This window comes from Salvelinus fontinalis, unplaced genomic scaffold (assembly GCF_029448725.1).
Source record: "Salvelinus fontinalis isolate EN_2023a unplaced genomic scaffold, ASM2944872v1 scaffold_0341, whole genome shotgun sequence".
In the NCBI taxonomy this organism is placed as follows: Eukaryota; Metazoa; Chordata; class Actinopteri; order Salmoniformes; family Salmonidae; genus Salvelinus; species Salvelinus fontinalis.
The window spans coordinates 20,103-39,965 of record NW_026600550.1 but is presented as its reverse complement, the minus strand read 5'-3'; the positions used below and the strand labels follow the sequence as shown (position 1 = coordinate 39,965).

Below are 19,863 nucleotides of genomic sequence, written 5' to 3'. Positions count from 1 at the left end.
GCAGGTTAACTAACTATAGGTCTGAGTAGGAGCTCCATACTCCAGGAAGATGTACCTACAGAGATAACCTTAACTACAGGTTAACTAACTATAGGTCTGAGTAGGAGCTCTATACCATGTACCTACAGAGATAACATTAACTACAGGTGAACTAACTATAGGTCTGAGTGGGAGCTCTATACCATGTACCTACAGAGATAACATTAACTACAGGTTAACTAACTATAGGTCTGAGTAGGAGCTCTATACCATGTACCTACAGAGATAATATTAACTACAGGTTAACTAACTATAGGTCTGAGTAGGAGCACCATACCATGTACCTACAGAGATAACATTAACTACAGGTTAACTAACTATAGGTCTGAGTAGGAGCTCCATACCATGTACCTACAGAGATAACATTAACTACAGGTTAACTAACTATAGGTCTGAGTGGGAGCTCCATACCATGTACCTACAGAGATAACATTAACTACAGGTGAACTAACTATAGGTCTGAGTAGGAGCTCCATACCATGTACCTACAGAGATAACATTAACTACAGGTTAACTAACTATAGGTCTGAGTAGGAGCTCTATACCATGTACCTACAGAGGAGATAACATTAACTACAGGTTAACTAACTATAGGTCTGAGTAGGAGCTCCATACCATGCACCTACAGGATAACATTAACTGCACGTTAACTAACTATAGGTCTGAGTAGGAGCTCTATACCATGTACCTACAGAGATAACATTAACTACAGGTGAACTAACTATAGGTCTGAGTAGGAGCTCTATACCATGTACCTACAGAGATAATATTAACTACAGGTTAACTAACTATAGGTCTGAGTAGGAGCTCTATACCATGTACCTACAGGAGATAACATTAACTACAGGTTAACTAACTATAGGTCTGAGTAGGAGCTCCATACCATGCACCTACAGGATAACATTAACTGCACGTTAACTAACTATAGGTCTGAGTAGGAGCTCTATACCATGTACCTACAGAGATAACATTAACTACAGGTGAACTAACTATAGGTCTGAGTAGGAGCTCTATACCATGTACCTACAGAGATAATATTAACTACAGGTGAACTAACTATAGGTCTGAGTAGGAGCTCTATACCATGTACCTACAGGAGATAACATTAACTACAGGTTAACTAACTATAGGTCTGAGTAGGAGCTCCATACCATGCACCTACAGGATAACATTAACTGCACGTTAACTAACTATAGGTCTGAGTAGGAGCTCCATACCATGTACCTACAGAGATAACATTAACTACAGGTTAACTAACTATAGGTCTGAGTAGGAGCCCCATACCATGTACCTACAGAGATAACATTAACTACAGGTTATCTAACTATAGGTCTGAGTAGGAGCTCCATACCATGCACCTACAGGATAACATTAACTGCACGTTAACTAACTATAGGTCTGAGTAGGAGCTCCATACCATGTACCTACAGAGATAACATTAACTACAGGTTAACTAACTATAGGTCTGAGTAGGAGCCCCATACCATGTACCTACAGAGATAACATTAACTACAGGTTATCTAACTATAGGTCTGAGTAGGAGCTCTATACCATGTACCTACAGAGATAACATTAACTACAGGTTAACTAACTATAGGTCTGAGTAGGAGCCCCATACCATGTACCTACAGAGATAATAGGAGATAAAACATTAAGTACTACTAAAACTCTACTACTCACCCTACACCAGAACAGTGTTGCCATGGGTTAAAACCCTACTACTCACCCTACACCAGAACAGTGTTGCCATGGGTTAAAACCCTACTACTCACCCTACACCAGAACAGTGTCAGCCATGGGGTAAAACTCTACTACTCACCCTACACCAGAACAGTGTCAGCCATGGGTTAAAATCCTACTACTCACCCTACACCAGAACAGTGTTGCCATGATAGTATTGTGATACTACCATACCAGATTTACTTGGCAAACAATAAAACAAAGACTAAGCTCTTTGGTCCTTTAAAAACCTACTTTGTGTAAAATATTGTGCTATCGCTTCGAAAATAAACAAACGTGACTGTGGTTGACAACATACAGCTGTTTCACTAACATCAGGACTCTCTTCCTCAAGAAATGCAGTCTGTTTCATTTTCTTTCCTTCCTTAATACTTAGTATTGTGACAACCCTTTACCCTCCTACAGCCTCCCTTTACCCTCCTACAGCCTCCCTTTACCCTCCTACAGCCTCCCTGCCCCCTCCTACAGCCTCCCTGCCCCCTCCTACAGCCTCCCTGCCCCCTCCTACAGCCTCCCTGCCCCCTCCTACAGCCTCCCTTTACCCTCCCTGCCCCCTCCTACAGCCTCCCTACACCCTCCTACAGCCTCCCTGCACCCTCCTACAGCCCCCCTGCACCCTCCTACAGCCTCCCTCATACAGCCTCCCTGCCCCCTCCTACAGCCTCCCTGCACCCTCCTACAGCCTCCTTGCACCCTTCTACAGCCTCCCTGCACCCTCCTACAGTCTCCCTGCACCCTCCTACAGTCTCCATGCACCCTCCTACAGCCTCCCTGCACCCTCCTACAGCCTCCCTGCACCCTCCTACAGCCTCGCTCCTACAGCCTCCCTGCCCCCTCCTACAGCCTCCCTGCCCCCTCCTACAGCCTCCCTGCACCCTCCCTGCCACAGCCTCACTGCACCCTCCCTGCACCCTCCTACAGCCTCACTGCACCCTCCCTGCCACAGCCTCACTGCACCCTCCCTGCCACAGCCTCCCTGCACCCTCCTACAGCCTCCTTGCACCCTTCTACAGCCTCCCTGCACCCTCCTACAGCCTCCGTGCACCCTCCTACAGCCTCCCTGCACCCTCCCTGCCACAGCCTCACTGCACCCTCCCTGCCACAGCCTCCCTGCACCCTCCTACAGCCTCACTGCACCCTCCCTGCCACAGCCTCACTGCACCCTCCCTGCCACAGCCTCCCTGCACCCTCCTACAGCCTCCTTGCACCCTTCTACAGCCTCCCTGCACCCTCCTACAGCCTCCCTGCAACCTCCTACAGCCTCCCTGCAACCTCCTTCTCACCCCTTAGTGAGTCCTTCAGGTCCGTCTACCGTCGGGTAGAACTCGTTGGTGATCTTGCCGAACTTGGAGAATATCTTATGGATGACGTTCTTCAGCTTCTCCAGGCGCTCGGGGCCGACCTGGGGCACGTTGTCCACGACAACCACAGAGTCTATCCCGTCTGCCTCCTGGGGCTTCTCCCGCAGCAGGTCACCCAGCAACTCTACAGGGGCGGAGGGATGGAGGAGGGATGGATGAGGGAGCAGGTCAAGAGAATGTTATATGGTGAGGTAGTTTATCAAACCAGGGTTTTCCATACCATTGATTGTGTCTAGACAAAGACGGGGCCGCATGTAATAATAATGCCATTTAGCATACACTTTTTTATCTAAAGCGACTCATGTGTGTATACATTTTATTTTTTTTACATGTTTTACCAATTAACTGGAGACAATGTCACCTAAAGTTAGCTCTGTTGTCCCCCAAAAAGTGAATTTACCATTTTTGCCACACCTGCTGAAAATTAAACTTGGGTAAAGGCTGTGAGGATATAGTTTGGGCTATGCTATAGTTTATAAAACACACATCTGCATTCACAATTATCTGACAGCTGGTAACCTTAGTTAGCTAGTAATGCACTGACGGCGGGGAGTCAGAATGTCCCGCTTCAGCCAACAACTGGAAACAAAACAGTTATGCTATAACGTTTGTTACAGATTGTTTACCATAAGAACATAACTAACAAACAAATGTGTAAAATGTCACAGGCGTAAATGGTTCTTCTTTGGTAACGCCATTTGTATGGACAACTTTGCGTGGATGGGCGAGGCATGAATGAACCCACTGTTAGCTTTAGCAGCTACTGTAGCTAGCTAACATTATCACTTTACGAACGTTGTCAAAAGTGATCACTAGCTGATCTTTACGTTGACCCTTCAAAAAAATATGAAATATTTTAACAATTATTTATATACATTTGGTTTACATGACGTCTATTGCAATGATAGCCTTGTAGCTAACTACATACGCTAAAACAGCTAGCTAAGCGAACCCAACTAACGGTAGCTCTCCAGGCCGCAAAAAAGCCGGCTTTTTTCCTGCATTTTCTCACCCTCATCGTCGACATCATCTTCGAAGTCTTCTGGGTCACTGAACGACGGTTCGTCCTCGTCGAAATCGACATCAGCCGGCATATCCTCCGTGTCATGCATTTAACAGGCTTGGAAGTGAGTCGGTCTACGCTAAATCGGTGTAAATCTAGATTTCTAGAAGGCTATCGGTTACCCGCTGGTGTAACACCATGTGCGATTACGTGAAAATGGACGAATTGCGGGAAACGTCGAGGAGGAGTTTAACTCCAGGTTTCGACTCGCGACAGCACAAGACACGTAGTGTGTAGATAGGCTGCAGTGCGATGCAATACCTTTTCGATTCAGTTTACCAGATCGTATGAGATCGGAGAAAATGCGCAGTTGCTGTTCATTTTATCGATTTTATGCACATCTTGAAAGGTCCTTCTTAGTTTCCGTAGTGAGGGAATCCATGAACGCACGCTCCGGTAAAGAGAAACACGGTTTCAGTCCCGCGACACACTTTGCAGGCGATTGCTAGCTATCAAGCTCCATGAATTTGTCCCTTAATTGCTTCTCAGTTAACTTCAACATATACCTAGGTACTGTGGTTCGCAGGCATTTGTCATTCAACTTAGTTGTTTGTGTAGCTGACTTGGTTAGCTTGCTAACAAACGTGTTGCTATAAAGCTTCGTACTTTACTTAGCTAGCAAGCTAGCTCTGGTCCAGGGCGGCTTTGTGTTTTACTATTAGACTCGATGAACGCTTACTAAACGCCCTGGACCAGAGCTAGTAAACTACTATCTGTCTAACTAAAGTAATATCCCCCCCTTGACTTTTCCCCATAGACATCTATAAGCAGCATGGACAGTGAGTGCCTGGTGTTGTTGCCTCGGGTGTGTGCTGTACTAGCGGACCCCAGACAGTCCCTACCAGATGACACCAGCTTCGAGAAACTGCTGGACTGGTTTACGGGTCTCACCAAGGAGGGTGAGGAGACACACACACACACACAGAGAAAAGTCTCACCAGCAAGTATAAGGAGAGACTTCGTATAATCTCTCTCACACAGTGAGGATAAGAATGAGAGACTACTTATATAATCTCTCACACAGCGAGGATAAGAATGAGAGACTACCTATATAATCTCTCACACGCAGCGAGGATGAGAGACTACTGGTACTTTACTGAATCCTGGGCTTGTGATTATAAGGTTATATTATTTATAAGGTTATATTGATAGGTTTATACACTTTGTTTATTTGACGATGTGTTACAGTACTGTTGGGCAGGAATAAAAGTTTGAGCCAAGCAGGCCACCCCAGCTCTTTATGGATATTGGCCATAGCAGCTCTAAGCGATCATGACCGACACAAATGACACCCTGCTATTCCCTACATAGGGAACTTTTGACCAGGCATTATGGCACTGCAGTGCACTGTGGGAATAGGTTGCCATTTGGGACACAGACAATAATAACACCTGTGGTGATGTTTTCCAGACCATGGCCTGGCCCTGTTGGAGTCCTGCCCCTGTCTGGTGGACTACATATCCACCGTGTGTCTGGATAAAACTACAGATCCCAGCATGCTTTCCTTCAGCCTCAAGCTTTCCGGCCTGCTGGCGGCCAGTCAACATGGCTTCAACCTGCTGCAGGTGATAGGATAGAGTCAGGTGTAGTCAATATGGTAATAGGATAGTCAGGTGTAGTCAATATGGTAATAGGATAGAGTCAGGTGTAGTCTATATGGTAATAGGATAGAGTCAGGTGTAGTCAATATGGTAATAGGATAGAGTCAGGTGTAGTCAATATGGTAATAGGATAGAGTCAGGTGTAGTCAATATGGTAATAGGATAGAGTCAGGTGTAGTCAATATGGTAATAGGATAGAGTCAGGTGTAGTCAATATGGTAATAGGATAGAGTCAGGTGTAGTCAATATGGTAATAGGATAGAGTCAGGTGTAGTCTATATGGTAATAGGATAGAGTCAGGTGTAGTCAATATGGTAATAGGATAGAGTCAGGTGTAGTCAATATGGTAATAGGATAGAGTCAGGTGTAGTCTATATGGTAATAGGATAGAGTCAGGTGTAGTCTATATGGTAATAGGATAGAGTCAGGTGTAGTCAATATGGTAATAGGATAGAGTCAGGTGTAGTCAATATGGTAATAGGATAGAGTCAGGTCAATATGGTAATAGGATAGAGTCAGGTGTAGTCTATATGGTAATAGGATAGAGTCAGGTTAATATGGTAATAGGATAGAGTCAGGTGTATATGGTAATAGGATAGAGTCAGGTGTAGTCTATATGGTAATAGGATAGAGTCAGGTGTAGTCTATATGGTAATAGGATAGAGTCAGGTGTAGTCTATATGGTAATAGGATAGAGTCAGGTGTAGTCTATATGGTAATAGGATAGAGTCAGGTCAATATGGTAATAGGATAGAGTCAGGTGTAGTCAATATGGTAATAGGATAGAGTCAGGTGTAGTCTATATGGTAATAGGATAGAGTCAGGTGTAGTCTATATGGTAATAGGATAGAGTCAGGTGTAGTCAATATGGTAATAGGATAGAGTCAGGTCAATATGGTAATAGGATAGAGTCAGGTGTAGTCTATATGGTAATAGGATAGAGTCAGGTGTAGTCTATATGGTAATAGGATAGAGTCAGGTGTAGTCAATATGGTAATAGGATAGAGTCAGGTGTATATGGTAATAGGATAGAGTCAGGTGTAGTCTATATGGTAATAGGATAGAGTCAGGTGTAGTCTATATGGTAATAGGATAGAGTCAGGTGTAGTCAATATGGTAATAGGATAGAGTCAGGTGTAGTCTATATGGTAATAGGATAGAGTCAGGTGTAGTCTATACGGTAATAGGATAGAGTCAGGTGTAGTCTATATGGTAATAGGATAGAGTCAGGTGTAGTCTATATGGTAATAGGATAGAGTCAGGTCAATATGGTAATAGGATAGAGTCAGGTGTAGTCTATATGGTAATAGGATAGAGTCAGGTGTAGTCAATATGGTAATAGGATAGAGTCAGGTGTATATGGTAATAGGATAGAGTCAGGTGTAGTCTATATGGTAATAGGATAGAGTCAGGTGTAGTCTATATGGTAATAGGATAGAGTCAGGTGTAGTCTATATGGTAATAGGATAGAGTCAGGTGTAGTCAATATGGTAATAGGATAGAGTCAGGTGTAGTCTATATGGTAATAGGATAGAGTCAGGTGTAGTCAATATGGTAATAGGATAGAGTCAGGTGTAGTCTATATGGTAATAGGATAGAGTCAGGTGTAGTCAATATGGTAATAGGATAGAGTCAGGTGTAGTCAATATGGTAATAGGATAGAGTCAGGTGTATATGGTAATAGGATAGAGTCAGGTGTAGTCAATATGGTAATAGGATAGAGTCAGGTGTAGTCAATATGGTAATAGGATAGAGTCAGGTCAATATGGTAATAGGATAGAGTCAGGTGTAGTCTATATGGTAATAGGATAGAGTCAGGTGTAGTCTATATGGTAATAGGATAGAGTCAGGTGTATATGGTAATAGGATAGAGTCAGGTGTAGTCAATATGGTAATAGGATAGAGTCAGGTGTAGTCAATATGGTAATAGGATAGAGTCAGGTGTAGTCTATATGGTAATAGGATAGAGTCAGGTGTAGTCAATAGTCAATATGGTAATAGGATAGAGTCAGGTGTATATGGTAATAGGATAGAGTCAGGTGTAGTCAATATGGTAATAGGATAGAGTCAGGTGTATATGGTAATAGGATAGAGTCAGGTGTAGTCTATATGGTAATAGGATAGAGTCAGGTGTAGTCAATATGGTAATAGGATAGAGTCAGGTGTAGTCTATATGGTAATAGGATAGAGTCAGGTGTAGTCAATAGTCAATATGGTAATAGGATAGAGTCAGGTGTAGTCAATATGGTAATAGGATAGAGTCAGGTGTAGTCAATATGGTAATAGGATAGAGTCAGGTGTAGTCTATATGGTAATAGGATAGAGTCAGGTCAATATGGTAATAGGATAGAGTCAGGTGTAGTCAATATGGTAATAGGATAGAGTCAGGTGTAGTCAATATGGTAATAGGATAGAGTCAGGTGTATATGGTAATAGGATAGAGTCAGGTGTAGTCTATATGGTAATAGGATAGAGTCAGGTGTAGTCTATATGGTAATAGGATAGAGTCAGGTGTAGTCAATATGGTAATAGGATAGAGTCAGGTCAATATGGTAATAGGATAGAGTCAGGTGTATATGGTAATAGGATAGAGTCAGGTGTAGTCAATATGGTAATAGGATAGAGTCAGGTGTAGTCTATATGGTAATAGGATAGAGTCAGGTGTAGTCAATATGGTAATAGGATAGAGTCAGGTGTATATGGTAATAGGATAGAGTCAGGTGTAGTCAATATGGTAATAGGATAGAGTCAGGTGTATATGGTAATAGGATAGAGTCAGGTGTAGTCAATATGGTAATAGGATAGAGTCAGGTGTAGTCTATATGGTAATAGGATAGAGTCAGGTGTAGTCTATATGGTAATAGGATAGAGTCAGGTGTAGTCTATATGGTAATAGGATAGAGTCAGGTGTATATGGTAATAGGATAGAGTCAGGTGTATATGGTAATAGGATAGAGTCAGGTGTAGTCTATATGGTAATAGGATAGAGTCAGGTGTAGTCTATATGGTAATAGGATAGAGTCAGGTGTAGTCTATATGGTAATAGGATAGAGTCAGGTGTAGTCAATATGGTAATAGGATAGAGTCAGGTGTATATGGTAATAGGATAGAGTCAGGTGTAGTCTATATGGTAATAGGATAGAGTCAGGTGTAGTCAATATGGTAATAGGATAGAGTCAGGTCTATATGGTAATAGGATAGAGTCAGGTGTAGTCAATATGGTAATAGGATAGAGTCAGGTGTAGTCTATATGGTAATAGGATAGAGTCAGGTGTAGTCTATATGGTAATAGGATAGAGTCAGGTGTAGTCTATATGGTAATAGGATAGAGTCAGGTGTAGTCAATATGGTAATAGGATAGAGTCAGGTGTATATGGTAATAGGATAGAGTCAGGTGTAGTCTATATGGTAATAGGATAGAGTCAGGTGTATATGGTAATAGGATAGAGTCAGGTGTAGTCTATATGGTAATAGGATAGAGTCAGGTCTATATGGTAATAGGATAGAGTCAGGTGTAGTCAATATGGTAATAGGATAGAGTCAGGTCTATATGGTAATAGGATAGAGTCAGGTGTAGTCAATATGGTAATAGGATAGAGTCAGGTGTATATGGTAATAGGATAGAGTCAGGTGTAGTCTATATGGTAATAGGATAGAGTCAGGTGTAGTCTATATGGTAATAGGATAGAGTCAGGTGTATATGGTAATAGGATAGAGTCAGGTGTATATGGTAATAGGATAGAGTCAGGTGTAGTCTATATGGTAATAGGATAGAGTCAGGTGTAGTCTATATGGTAATAGGATAGAGTCAGGTGTAGTCAATAGTCAATATGGTAATAGGATAGAGTCAGGTGTAGTCTATATGGTAATAGGATAGAGTCAGGTGTAGTCAATATGGTAATAGGATAGAGTCAGGTGTAGTCTATATGGTAATAGGATAGAGTCAGGTGTATATGGTAATAGGATAGAGTCAGGTGTAGTCTATATGGTAATAGGATAGAGTCAGGTGTAGTCTATATGGTAATAGGATAGAGTCAGGTGTATATGGTAATAGGATAGAGTCAGGTGTAGTCTATATGGTAATAGGATAGAGTCAGGTTAATATGGTAATAGGATAGAGTCAGGTGTAGTCAATATGGTAATAGGATAGAGTCAGGTGTATATGGTAATAGGATAGAGTCAGGTGTATATGGTAATAGGATAGAGTCAGGTGTAGTCAATATGGTAATAGGATAGAGTCAGGTGTATATGGTAATAGGATAGAGTCAGGTGTATATGGTAATAGGATAGAGTCAGGTGTAGTCTATATGGTAATAGGATAGAGTCAGGTGTATATGGTAATAGGATAGAGTCAGGTGTAGTCAATATGGTAATAGGATAGAGTCAGGTGTATATGGTAATAGGATAGAGTCAGGTGTAGTCAATATGGTAATAGGATAGAGTCAGGTGTATATGGTAATAGGATAGAGTCAGGTGTATATGGTAATAGGATAGAGTCAGGTGTAGTCAATATGGTAATAGGATAGAGTCAGGTGTATATGGTAATAGGATAGAGTCAGGTGTAGTCAATATGGTAATAGGATAGAGTCAGGTGTATATGGTAATAGGATAGAGTCAGGTGTAGTCAATATGGTAATAGGATAGAGTCAGGTGTATATGGTAATAGGATAGAGTCAGGTGTAGTCTATATGGTAATAGGATAGAGTCAGGTGTATATGGTAATAGGATAGAGTCAGGTGTAGTCAATAGTCAATATGGTAATAGGATAGAGTCAGGTGTAGTCTATATGGTAATAGGATAGAGTCAGGTGTATATGGTAATAGGATAGAGTCAGGTGTAGTCAATATGGTAATAGGATAGAGTCAGGTGTAGTCTATATGGTAATAGGATAGAGTCAGGTGTATATGGTAATAGGATAGAGTCAGGTGTAGTCAATATGGTAATAGGATAGAGTCAGGTGTAGTCAATATGGTAATAGGATAGAGTCAGGTGTAGTCTATATGGTAATAGGATAGAGTCAGGTGTATATGGTAATAGGATAGAGTCAGGTGTAGTCTATATGGTAATAGGATAGAGTCAGGTGTATATGGTAATAGGATAGAGTCAGGTGTATATGGTAATAGGATAGAGTCAGGTGTATATGGTAATAGGATAGAGTCAGGTGTAGTCAATATGGTAATAGGATAGAGTCAGGTGTAGTCAATATGGTAATAGGATAGAGTCAGGTGTATATGGTAATAGGATAGAGTCAGGTGTAGTCAATATGGTAATAGGATAGAGTCAGGTGTAGTCAATATGGTAATAGGATAGAGTCAGGTGTATATGGTAATAGGATAGAGTCAGGTGTAGTCAATATGGTAATAGGATAGAGTCAGGTGTATATGGTAATAGGATAGAGTCAGGTGTAGTCTATATGGTAATAGGATAGAGTCAGGTGTAGTCTATATGGTAATAGGATAGAGTCAGGTGTATATGGTAATAGGATAGAGTCAGGTGTAGTCAATAGTCAATATGGTAATAGGATAGAGTCAGGTGTAGTCTATATGGTAATAGGATAGAGTCAGGTGTATATGGTAATAGGATAGAGTCAGGTGTAGTCTATATGGTAATAGGATAGAGTCAGGTGTATATGGTAATAGGATAGAGTCAGGTCAATATGGTAATAGGATAGAGTCAGGTGTATATGGTAATAGGATAGAGTCAGGTGTAGTCAATATGGTAATAGGATAGAGTCAGGTGTATATGGTAATAGGATAGAGTCAGGTGTAGTCAATATGGTAATAGGATAGAGTCAGGTGTATATGGTAATAGGATAGAGTCAGGTGTAGTCAATATGGTAATAGGATAGAGTCAGGTGTAGTCTATATGGTAATAGGATAGAGTCAGGTGTAGTCTATATGGTAATAGGATAGAGTCAGGTGTAGTCTATATGGTAATAGGATAGAGTCAGGTGTAGTCTATATGGTAATAGGATAGAGTCAGGTGTATATGGTAATAGGATAGAGTCAGGTGTATATGGTAATAGGATAGAGTCAGGTGTAGTCTATATGGTAATAGGATAGAGTCAGGTCTATATGGTAATAGGATAGAGTCAGGTGTATATGGTAATAGGATAGAGTCAGGTGTATATGGTAATAGGATAGAGTCAGGTGTAGTCAATATGGTAATAGGATAGAGTCAGGTGTATATGGTAATAGGATAGAGTCAGGTGTAGTCAATATGGTAATAGGATAGAGTCAGGTCTATATGGTAATAGGATAGAGTCAGGTGTAGTCTATATGGTAATAGGATAGAGTCAGGTGTAGTCAATATGGTAATAGGATAGAGTCAGGTGTAGTCTATATGGTAATAGGATAGAGTCAGGTGTAGTCAATATGGTAATAGGATAGAGTCAGGTGTATATGGTAATAGGATAGAGTCAGGTGTAGTCTATATGGTAATAGGATAGAGTCAGGTGTAGTCTATATGGTAATAGGATAGAGTCAGGTGTAGTCTATATGGTAATAGGATAGAGTCAGGTCAATATGGTAATAGGATAGAGTCAGGTGTAGTCTATATGGTAATAGGATAGAGTCAGGTGTAGTCAATATGGTAATAGGATAGAGTCAGGTGTAGTCTATATGGTAATAGGATAGAGTCAGGTGTAGTCAATATGGTAATAGGATAGAGTCAGGTGTATATGGTAATAGGATAGAGTCAGGTGTAGTCAATATGGTAATAGGATAGAGTCAGGTCAATATGGTAATAGGATAGAGTCAGGTGTATATGGTAATAGGATAGAGTCAGGTGTAGTCTATATGGTAATAGGATAGAGTCAGGTGTAGTCAATATGGTAATAGGATAGAGTCAGGTGTAGTCTATATGGTAATAGGATAGAGTCAGGTGTAGTCTATATGGTAATAGGATAGAGTCAGGTGTAGTCAATATGGTAATAGGATAGAGTCAGGTGTATATGGTAATAGGATAGAGTCAGGTGTATATGGTAATAGGATAGAGTCAGGTGTAGTCAATATGGTAATAGGATAGAGTCAGGTCAATATGGTAATAGGATAGAGTCAGGTGTAGTCTATATGGTAATAGGATAGAGTCAGGTGTAGTCTATATGGTAATAGGATAGAGTCAGGTCAATATGGTAATAGGATAGAGTCAGGTGTATATGGTAATAGGATAGAGTCAGGTGTAGTCAATATGGTAATAGGATAGAGTCAGGTGTAGTCTATATGGTAATAGGATAGAGTCAGGTGTAGTCTATATGGTAATAGGATAGAGTCAGGTCTATATGGTAATAGGATAGAGTCAGGTGTAGTCAATATGGTAATAGGATAGAGTCAGGTGTAGTCTATATGGTAATAGGATAGAGTCAGGTGTAGTCAATATGGTAATAGGATAGAGTCAGGTTAATATGGTAATAGGATAGAGTCAGGTGTAGTCTATATGGTAATAGGATAGAGTCAGGTCTAGTCTATATGGTAATAGGATAGAGTCAGGTCTAGTCTATATGGTAATAGCTCTATCTCTACAGGTGGGAGTTTCACCATATTGCTTACACCAATCAAATCCTCTCTGCTCTCCACAAGTGCATAGGGTTTAGGGGTCTGTTTGTGATTGGGCGTTGGACTATCTTCACCTCCTAGACATTCATTATCTCTTCATCCCATCTCAGGATCGATCCATCCTGGGCGTGGCCTACGACAGCGAGCGCTGGCAGGTGGCTGGCCTATGGGAGGATCCGAGCGTGCGGATTGGCTGGATCCATGGCCTGAGCAGCATGATGCGCCACACACAGGCCTTCCACTTCCTGGATCGGGCTGGTAGGTATGCTGCAACTGGCCACTCAGAAATCTCAAGACTTCCCGACTTCAGTACATTTAAAGACCACTGGGAACTGGTCATCCAACTCGAAATTCGAATGTCGGTAACTCGGGGCATCTTTCTAGAGCTCCGACTTTCCAACCTGGAGATCACTGACATCATGATTTGAATGCGTTTTGTTCCCGAGATCCCAGCTGTCATGAAAGCAACAGCAGTAGTATACTATCTAGGGCAGCCTTTCTATGTGTTTCTATCAACAGTAGTACTATAGTAGTATACTATCTAGGGCAGCCTTTCTATGGGTTTCTATCAACAGTAGTACTATAGTAGTATACTATCTAGGGCAGCCTTTCTATGTGTTTCTATCAACAGTAGTACTATAGTAGTATACTATCTAGGGCAGCCTTTCTATGGGTTTCTATCAACAGTAGTACTATAGTAGTATACTATCTAGGGCAGCCTTTCTATGGGTTTCTATCAACAGTAGTACTACAGTAGTATACTATCTAGGGCAGCCTTTCTATGGGTTTCTATCAACAGTAGTACTATAGTAGTATACTATCTAGGGCAGCCTTTCTATGGGTTTCTATCAACAGTAGTACTACAGTAGTATACTATCTAGAGCAGCCTTTCTATGGGTTTCTATCAACAGTAGTACTATAGTAGTATACTATCTAGTGCAGCCTTTCTATGGGTTTCTATCAACAGTAGAACTATAGTAGTATACTATCTAGGGCAGCCTTTCTATGGGTTTCTATCAACAGTAGTACTATAGTAGTATACTATCTAGGGCAGCCTTTCTATGGGTTTCTATCAACAGGTTACTACAGTAGTATACGATCTAGGGAAGCCTTTCTATGGGTTTCTATCAACAGGTTACTACAGTAGTATACTATCTAGAGCAGCCTTTCTATGGGTTTCTATCAACAGTAGTACTATAGTAGTATACTATCTAGGGCAGCCTTTCTATGGGTTTCTATCAACAGTAGTACTATAGTAGTATACTATCTAGGGCAGCCTTTCTATAGGTTTCTATCAACGGGTTACTACAGTAGTATACTATCTAGGGCAGCTGACAACGTCACGAAAAACGAAGCGCTCTTCAAAGGGTCAGAAGGTCGTGTGTTGTTTTTGGTTCAACCCATCCAACCTGAGAGAGCTTGAGAGGATCTACAGGGAAGAATGGGAGAAACTCCCAAAATACAGGTGTGCCAAGCTTGTCGCGACATACCCAAGAAGACGCGAGGCTGTAATTGCTGCCAAAGGTGCTTCAACATAGTAAAGTGTCTGAAAACTTATGTAAATATCATATTTTTTAAACATTTTTGTATACATTTGCTAAAGTAATCTGACAAACACCTAACTGTTCAATGAGGTCTGAGGCGTTTGGATTACTGGCTTTGTCAAGTGCAACGTTAATAACGATGGTTTTGGGAAACCGCTCAGAGATGTTGCTCCTACGAAGGAATCTAAAGATGACATTCGCCTTAAGATGCTTTTGGGTAACCGGGCCTTAACGCAATGACACTCCACAACCGCCCTTTCCCGCCTGTACAAGAGGAACACCTATGTGAGAATGCTATTCATTGACTACAGCTCAGTGTTCAATACCATAGTGGCCTCCAAGCTCATCACTAAGCTAAGGACTCTGGGACAGAACACCTCCCTCTGCAACTGGATCCTGGACTTCCTGATGGGCCGCCCCCAGGTGGTAAGGGTAGGTAACAAAACATCCGCCACGCTGACCCTGAGCACGGGGGCCCCTCGGGGGTGCATGCTTAGTCCCCGCCTGTACTCCCCGTTCACCCATGACTCCCAACACCATCATTAAGTTTGCAGACGACACGACAGTGCTAGGCCTGATCACTGATGACGATGAGCCCGCCTATAGGGAGGAGGTCAGAGACCTGGCGGTGTGGTGCCAGGACAATAACCTCTCTCTCAACATCAGCAAGACGAAGGAGCTGATCGTGGACTACAGGGAACTGAGACCCGAGCACGTCCCCTATTCACATCGATGGGTCTGTAGTGGAGCAGGTCGAGAGCTTCAAGTTCCTCGGTGTCCACATCACTAAGGATCTATCATGGTCCACACACACCAACACAGTCGTGACGAGGGCACGACAACGCTTCTCCTCAAGAGACTGAAAAGATTTGGCCTCAGATCCTCAAAGTTCTACAGCTGCACCATTGAGAGCATCGTGACTGGCTGCATCACCGCCTGGTATGGCAACTGCTTGGCATCCGACCGCAAGGCGCTACAGAGGGTAGTGCGTACGGCCCAGTACATCACTGGGGCAGAACTCCCTACCATCCAGGACCTCTATACCAGGCGGTGTCAGAGGAAGGCCCTAAAAATGGTCAAAGACTCCAGCCACCCAAGTCATAGACTGTTCTCTCTGCTACCGCACGGAAAGCGGTACCGATGCACCAAGTCTGGAACTAACAGGACCCTGAACAGCTTCTACCCCCCAAACCGTAAGACTGCTACATAGTTAGTCTGGGTAGCTATTTGGTTAACTATTTAACTGTCTGCATTGACCCTTTTGCACTATCTTTTTGACTCAGTAAACAGTAGCTGCAGCGTATGTTGATATCTGTCACTTGATTCCTAGTTATATGTATATATCTACCTCAGTTACCTAGTACCCCTACACATCAACTCAGTACTGGTACTCTGTGTGTATACAGCCATGTTATTACCTAGTACCCCTACACATCAACTCAGTACTGTTACCCCTGTGTATACAGCCATGTTATTACCTAGTACCCCTACACATCAACTCAGTACTGTTACCCCTGTGTATACAGCCATGTTATTACCTAGTACCCCTACACATCAACTCAGTACTGGTACTCTGTGTATACAGCCATGTTATTACCTAGTAGCCCTACACATCAACTCAGTACTGGTACTCTGTGTATACAGCCATGTTATTACCTAGTACCCCTACACATCAACTCAGTACTGGTACTCTGTGTATACAGCCATGTTATTACCTAGTACCCCTACACATCAACTCAGTACTGGTACTCTGTGTGTATACAGCCATGTTATCGTTGTGTATTTATTATTACATATTTTTGTTTTTCTATTATTTCTCTATTGTCTTTTTCTCCTCATTGTTTTGAAGGGCCCGTAAAGTAAGCATTTCACTGTTAGTCTACACCTGTTGTTATCGAAGCGTGTGACAAATGAAATGTGTTTGATTGTATGTCCTCAGGCCTGACCAAACCCCTCCTCCAGCTACAGACTGACCCCAGCCTATTGGTTGTATCTCCTCAGGCCTGACCAAACCCCTCCTCCAGCTACAGACTGACCCCAGCCTATTCGGTTGTATCTCCTCAGGCCTGACCAAACCCCTCCTCCAGCTACAGACTGACCCCAGCCTATTGGTTGTATCTCCTCAGGCCTGACCAAACCCCTCCTCCAGCTACAGACTGACCCCAGCCTATTCGGTTGTATCTCCTCAGGCCTGACCAAACCCCTCCTCCAGCTACAGACTGACCCCAGCCTATTCGGTTGTATCTCCTCAGGCCTGACCAATCCCCTCCTCCAGCTACAGACTGACCCCAGCCTATTCGGTTGTATCTCCTCAGGCCTGACCAAACCCCTCCTCCAGCTATAGACTGACCCCAGCCTATTCGGTTGTATCTCCTCAGGCCTGACCAAACCCCTCCTCCAGCTGCAGACTGACCCCAGCCTATTCGGTTGTATCTCCTCAGGCCTGACCAAACCCCTCCTCCAGCTACAGACTGACCCCAGCCTATTCGTCGCCTCGGCCGCTAATCACCTGCTGGCCCGCCTCCTGACCTTCCACCAGCCGGCTACAACCTCACACACAACCCAGGGGAATGGCCTCACTGCTCCACCCAGTAAGGAAGAGGTAGATTTGGACGTAACCATGGAGACAAGTCCAGGAAGCGGGTGTTCCGTCACCATGGAGATCTTTAAGCACCTGGAGAGCTCTCTGGAGTCAGACAGCCACACCCAGGTACGATTGGTTGATAGAGAATATATACTGTATATATATATTACAGCAGTGCCCCTAGAGGAGATGGGAGGAAAGGAAAGGAGATGGGAGGAAAGGAAAGGAGATGAGATGGGAGGGAAGGGGAAGAGAAGGAGATGGGAGGGAAGGGGAAGGAGTGGTTGAAGACAGATAAATATCCACGTTTCACTATGTTCAGACCACATAAGAGGGAAACAATATGTTATTTTCTATTTCTAGTATATGTGATAACGATAATGTACAGTGCGGTCATATTTGAATGCAGCAAATATTTTCTCTCAACCGTTAAAGATGTAATGAGTCTAAATATGAAGCCTGGAGTGAATCTGACCTTCATGAGGAGAAGATGATTGGGAGCATAATTAGCGTGAGATACAGTATGCAAAAAATATATATATATTAGTAGTTTCCTTGTTTTTAGAGATATCAATACCACATAATGAGTTGTATAGTTTCGTTGTTTTTAGAGATATCAATACCACATCATGAGGTGATAGTTTCCTTGTTTTAGAGATATCAATACCACATCATGAGGTGATAGTTTCCTTGTTTTAGAGATATCAATACCACATCATGAGGTGATAGTTTCCTTGTTTTAGAGATATCAATACCACATAATGAGTTGTATAGTTTCGTTGTTTTTAGAGATATCAATACCACATCATGAGGTGATAGTTTCCTTGTTTTAGAGATATCAATACCACATCATGAGGTGATAGTTTCCTTGTTTTAGAGATATCAATACCACATCATGAGGTGATAGTTTCCTTGTTTTAGAGATATCAATACCACATCATGAGGTGATAGTTTCCTTGTTTTAGAGATATCAATACCACATCATGAGGTGATAGTTTCCTTGTTTTTAGAGATATCAATACCACATCATGAGGTGATAGTTTCCTTGTTTTTAGAGATATCAATACCACATAATGAGGTGATAGTTTCCTTGTTTTAGAGATATCAATACCACATCATGAGGTGATAGTTTCCTTGTTTTAGAGATATCAATACCACATCATGAGGTGATAGTTTCCTTGTTTTTAGAGATATCAATACCACATCATGAGGTGATAGTTTCCTTGTTTTTAGAGATATCAATACCACATAATGAGTTAACAGTTTCCTTGTTTTACATTTTTACATTTTACATTTTAGTCATTTATCAGACGCCCTTATCCAGAGCGACTTACAGTAGAGTGCATACATTTTATTACATTTTTACATACTGAGACAAGGATATCCCTACCGGCCAAACCCTCCCTTACCCGGACGACGCTATGCCAATTGTGCGTCGCCCCACGGACCTCCCGGTTGCGGCCGGCTGCGACAGAGCCTGGGCGCGAACCCAGAGACTCTGGTGGCGCAGCTAGCACTGCGATGCAGTGCCCTTGACCACTGCGCCACCCGGAGGCCGGGTTTTAGAGATATCAATACCACATCATGAGGTGATAGTTTCTGTAACGTTCGTTCTCCTCCTCGTCTGAGGAGGAGCAAGGATCGGACCAATATGCAGCGAGGTATGAAGACATAATGATTTATTTAAATAATAATAACGAAGACGAAAAACACTTAATAAACTACAAAACAATAAACGACGTTACAAGACCTGAACATGTGAACTTACAGACAACGAAGAACGCAATGAACAGGAACAGGAACAGACTAACAAACGAAACGAAACAGCCCCGTGTGGCACAAACACTGACACAGGAACAATCACCCACAAACAAACAGTGTGAACAGCCTACCTTAATATGGTTCTCAATCAGAGAAAACGCAAAACACCTGCCCCTGATTGAGAACCATATCAGGCTAATTAACAATGAACCTCAACATAGAAACACATAACATAGAATGCCCACCCCAACTCACGCCCTGACCATACTAAACAAATACAAAAACAAGGGAAAACAGGTCAGGAACGTGACAGTTTCCTTGTTTTTAGAGATATCAATACCACATAATGAGGAAACACCGTACAGCTGGCTCGCGGCCGGCACAAGGAGTCGCTAGAGCGCGATGGGACAAGGACATCCTGGCCGGCCAAACACAGTTGTGCGCCGTCTCATGGGGCTCCCGGTCGCGGCCGGCTGCGACACAGCCCGGGATCGAATCCGGATCTGTAGTGACGCCTCTAGCACTGCGGATGCAGTACCTTAGACCTTTGTACCGCTCGCAAGGACCTAAGGCCTCTAGTTTCTGTGTGCCAAATTAGAAAATAGTTACCAATCTAT

General features: G+C 42.5%; 2 protein-coding genes across 2 annotated transcripts in view; one reads left to right on the top strand and one right to left on the bottom strand.

Moving 5' to 3' along the window:
• LOC129845703 (eukaryotic translation initiation factor 3 subunit B-like) overlaps positions 1-4,363 on the bottom strand; it is a 56,744-nt gene extending 52,381 nt beyond the window's left edge. Inside the window, exons 1-2 of the mRNA XM_055913588.1 lie at positions 4,153-4,363; positions 3,063-3,264 (exon numbers count right to left, since the gene is read on the bottom strand). Of these exons, the coding sequence (XP_055769563.1) occupies positions 3,063-3,264; positions 4,153-4,252 (302 nt within the window). The 5' untranslated portion in view covers positions 4,253-4,363. The remainder of the gene's footprint in view (positions 1-3,062; positions 3,265-4,152) is intronic.
• Positions 4,364-4,536: 173 nt separating this feature from the next.
• Positions 4,537-19,863, top strand: part of LOC129845702 (BRCA1-associated ATM activator 1-like) — a 29,964-nt gene continuing 14,637 nt past the window's right edge. Inside the window, exons 1-5 of the mRNA XM_055913587.1 lie at positions 4,537-4,713; positions 4,961-5,102; positions 5,614-5,768; positions 13,468-13,615; positions 17,343-17,611. Of these exons, the coding sequence (XP_055769562.1) occupies positions 4,976-5,102; positions 5,614-5,768; positions 13,468-13,615; positions 17,343-17,611 (699 nt within the window). The 5' untranslated portion in view covers positions 4,537-4,713; positions 4,961-4,975. The remainder of the gene's footprint in view (positions 4,714-4,960; positions 5,103-5,613; positions 5,769-13,467; positions 13,616-17,342; positions 17,612-19,863) is intronic.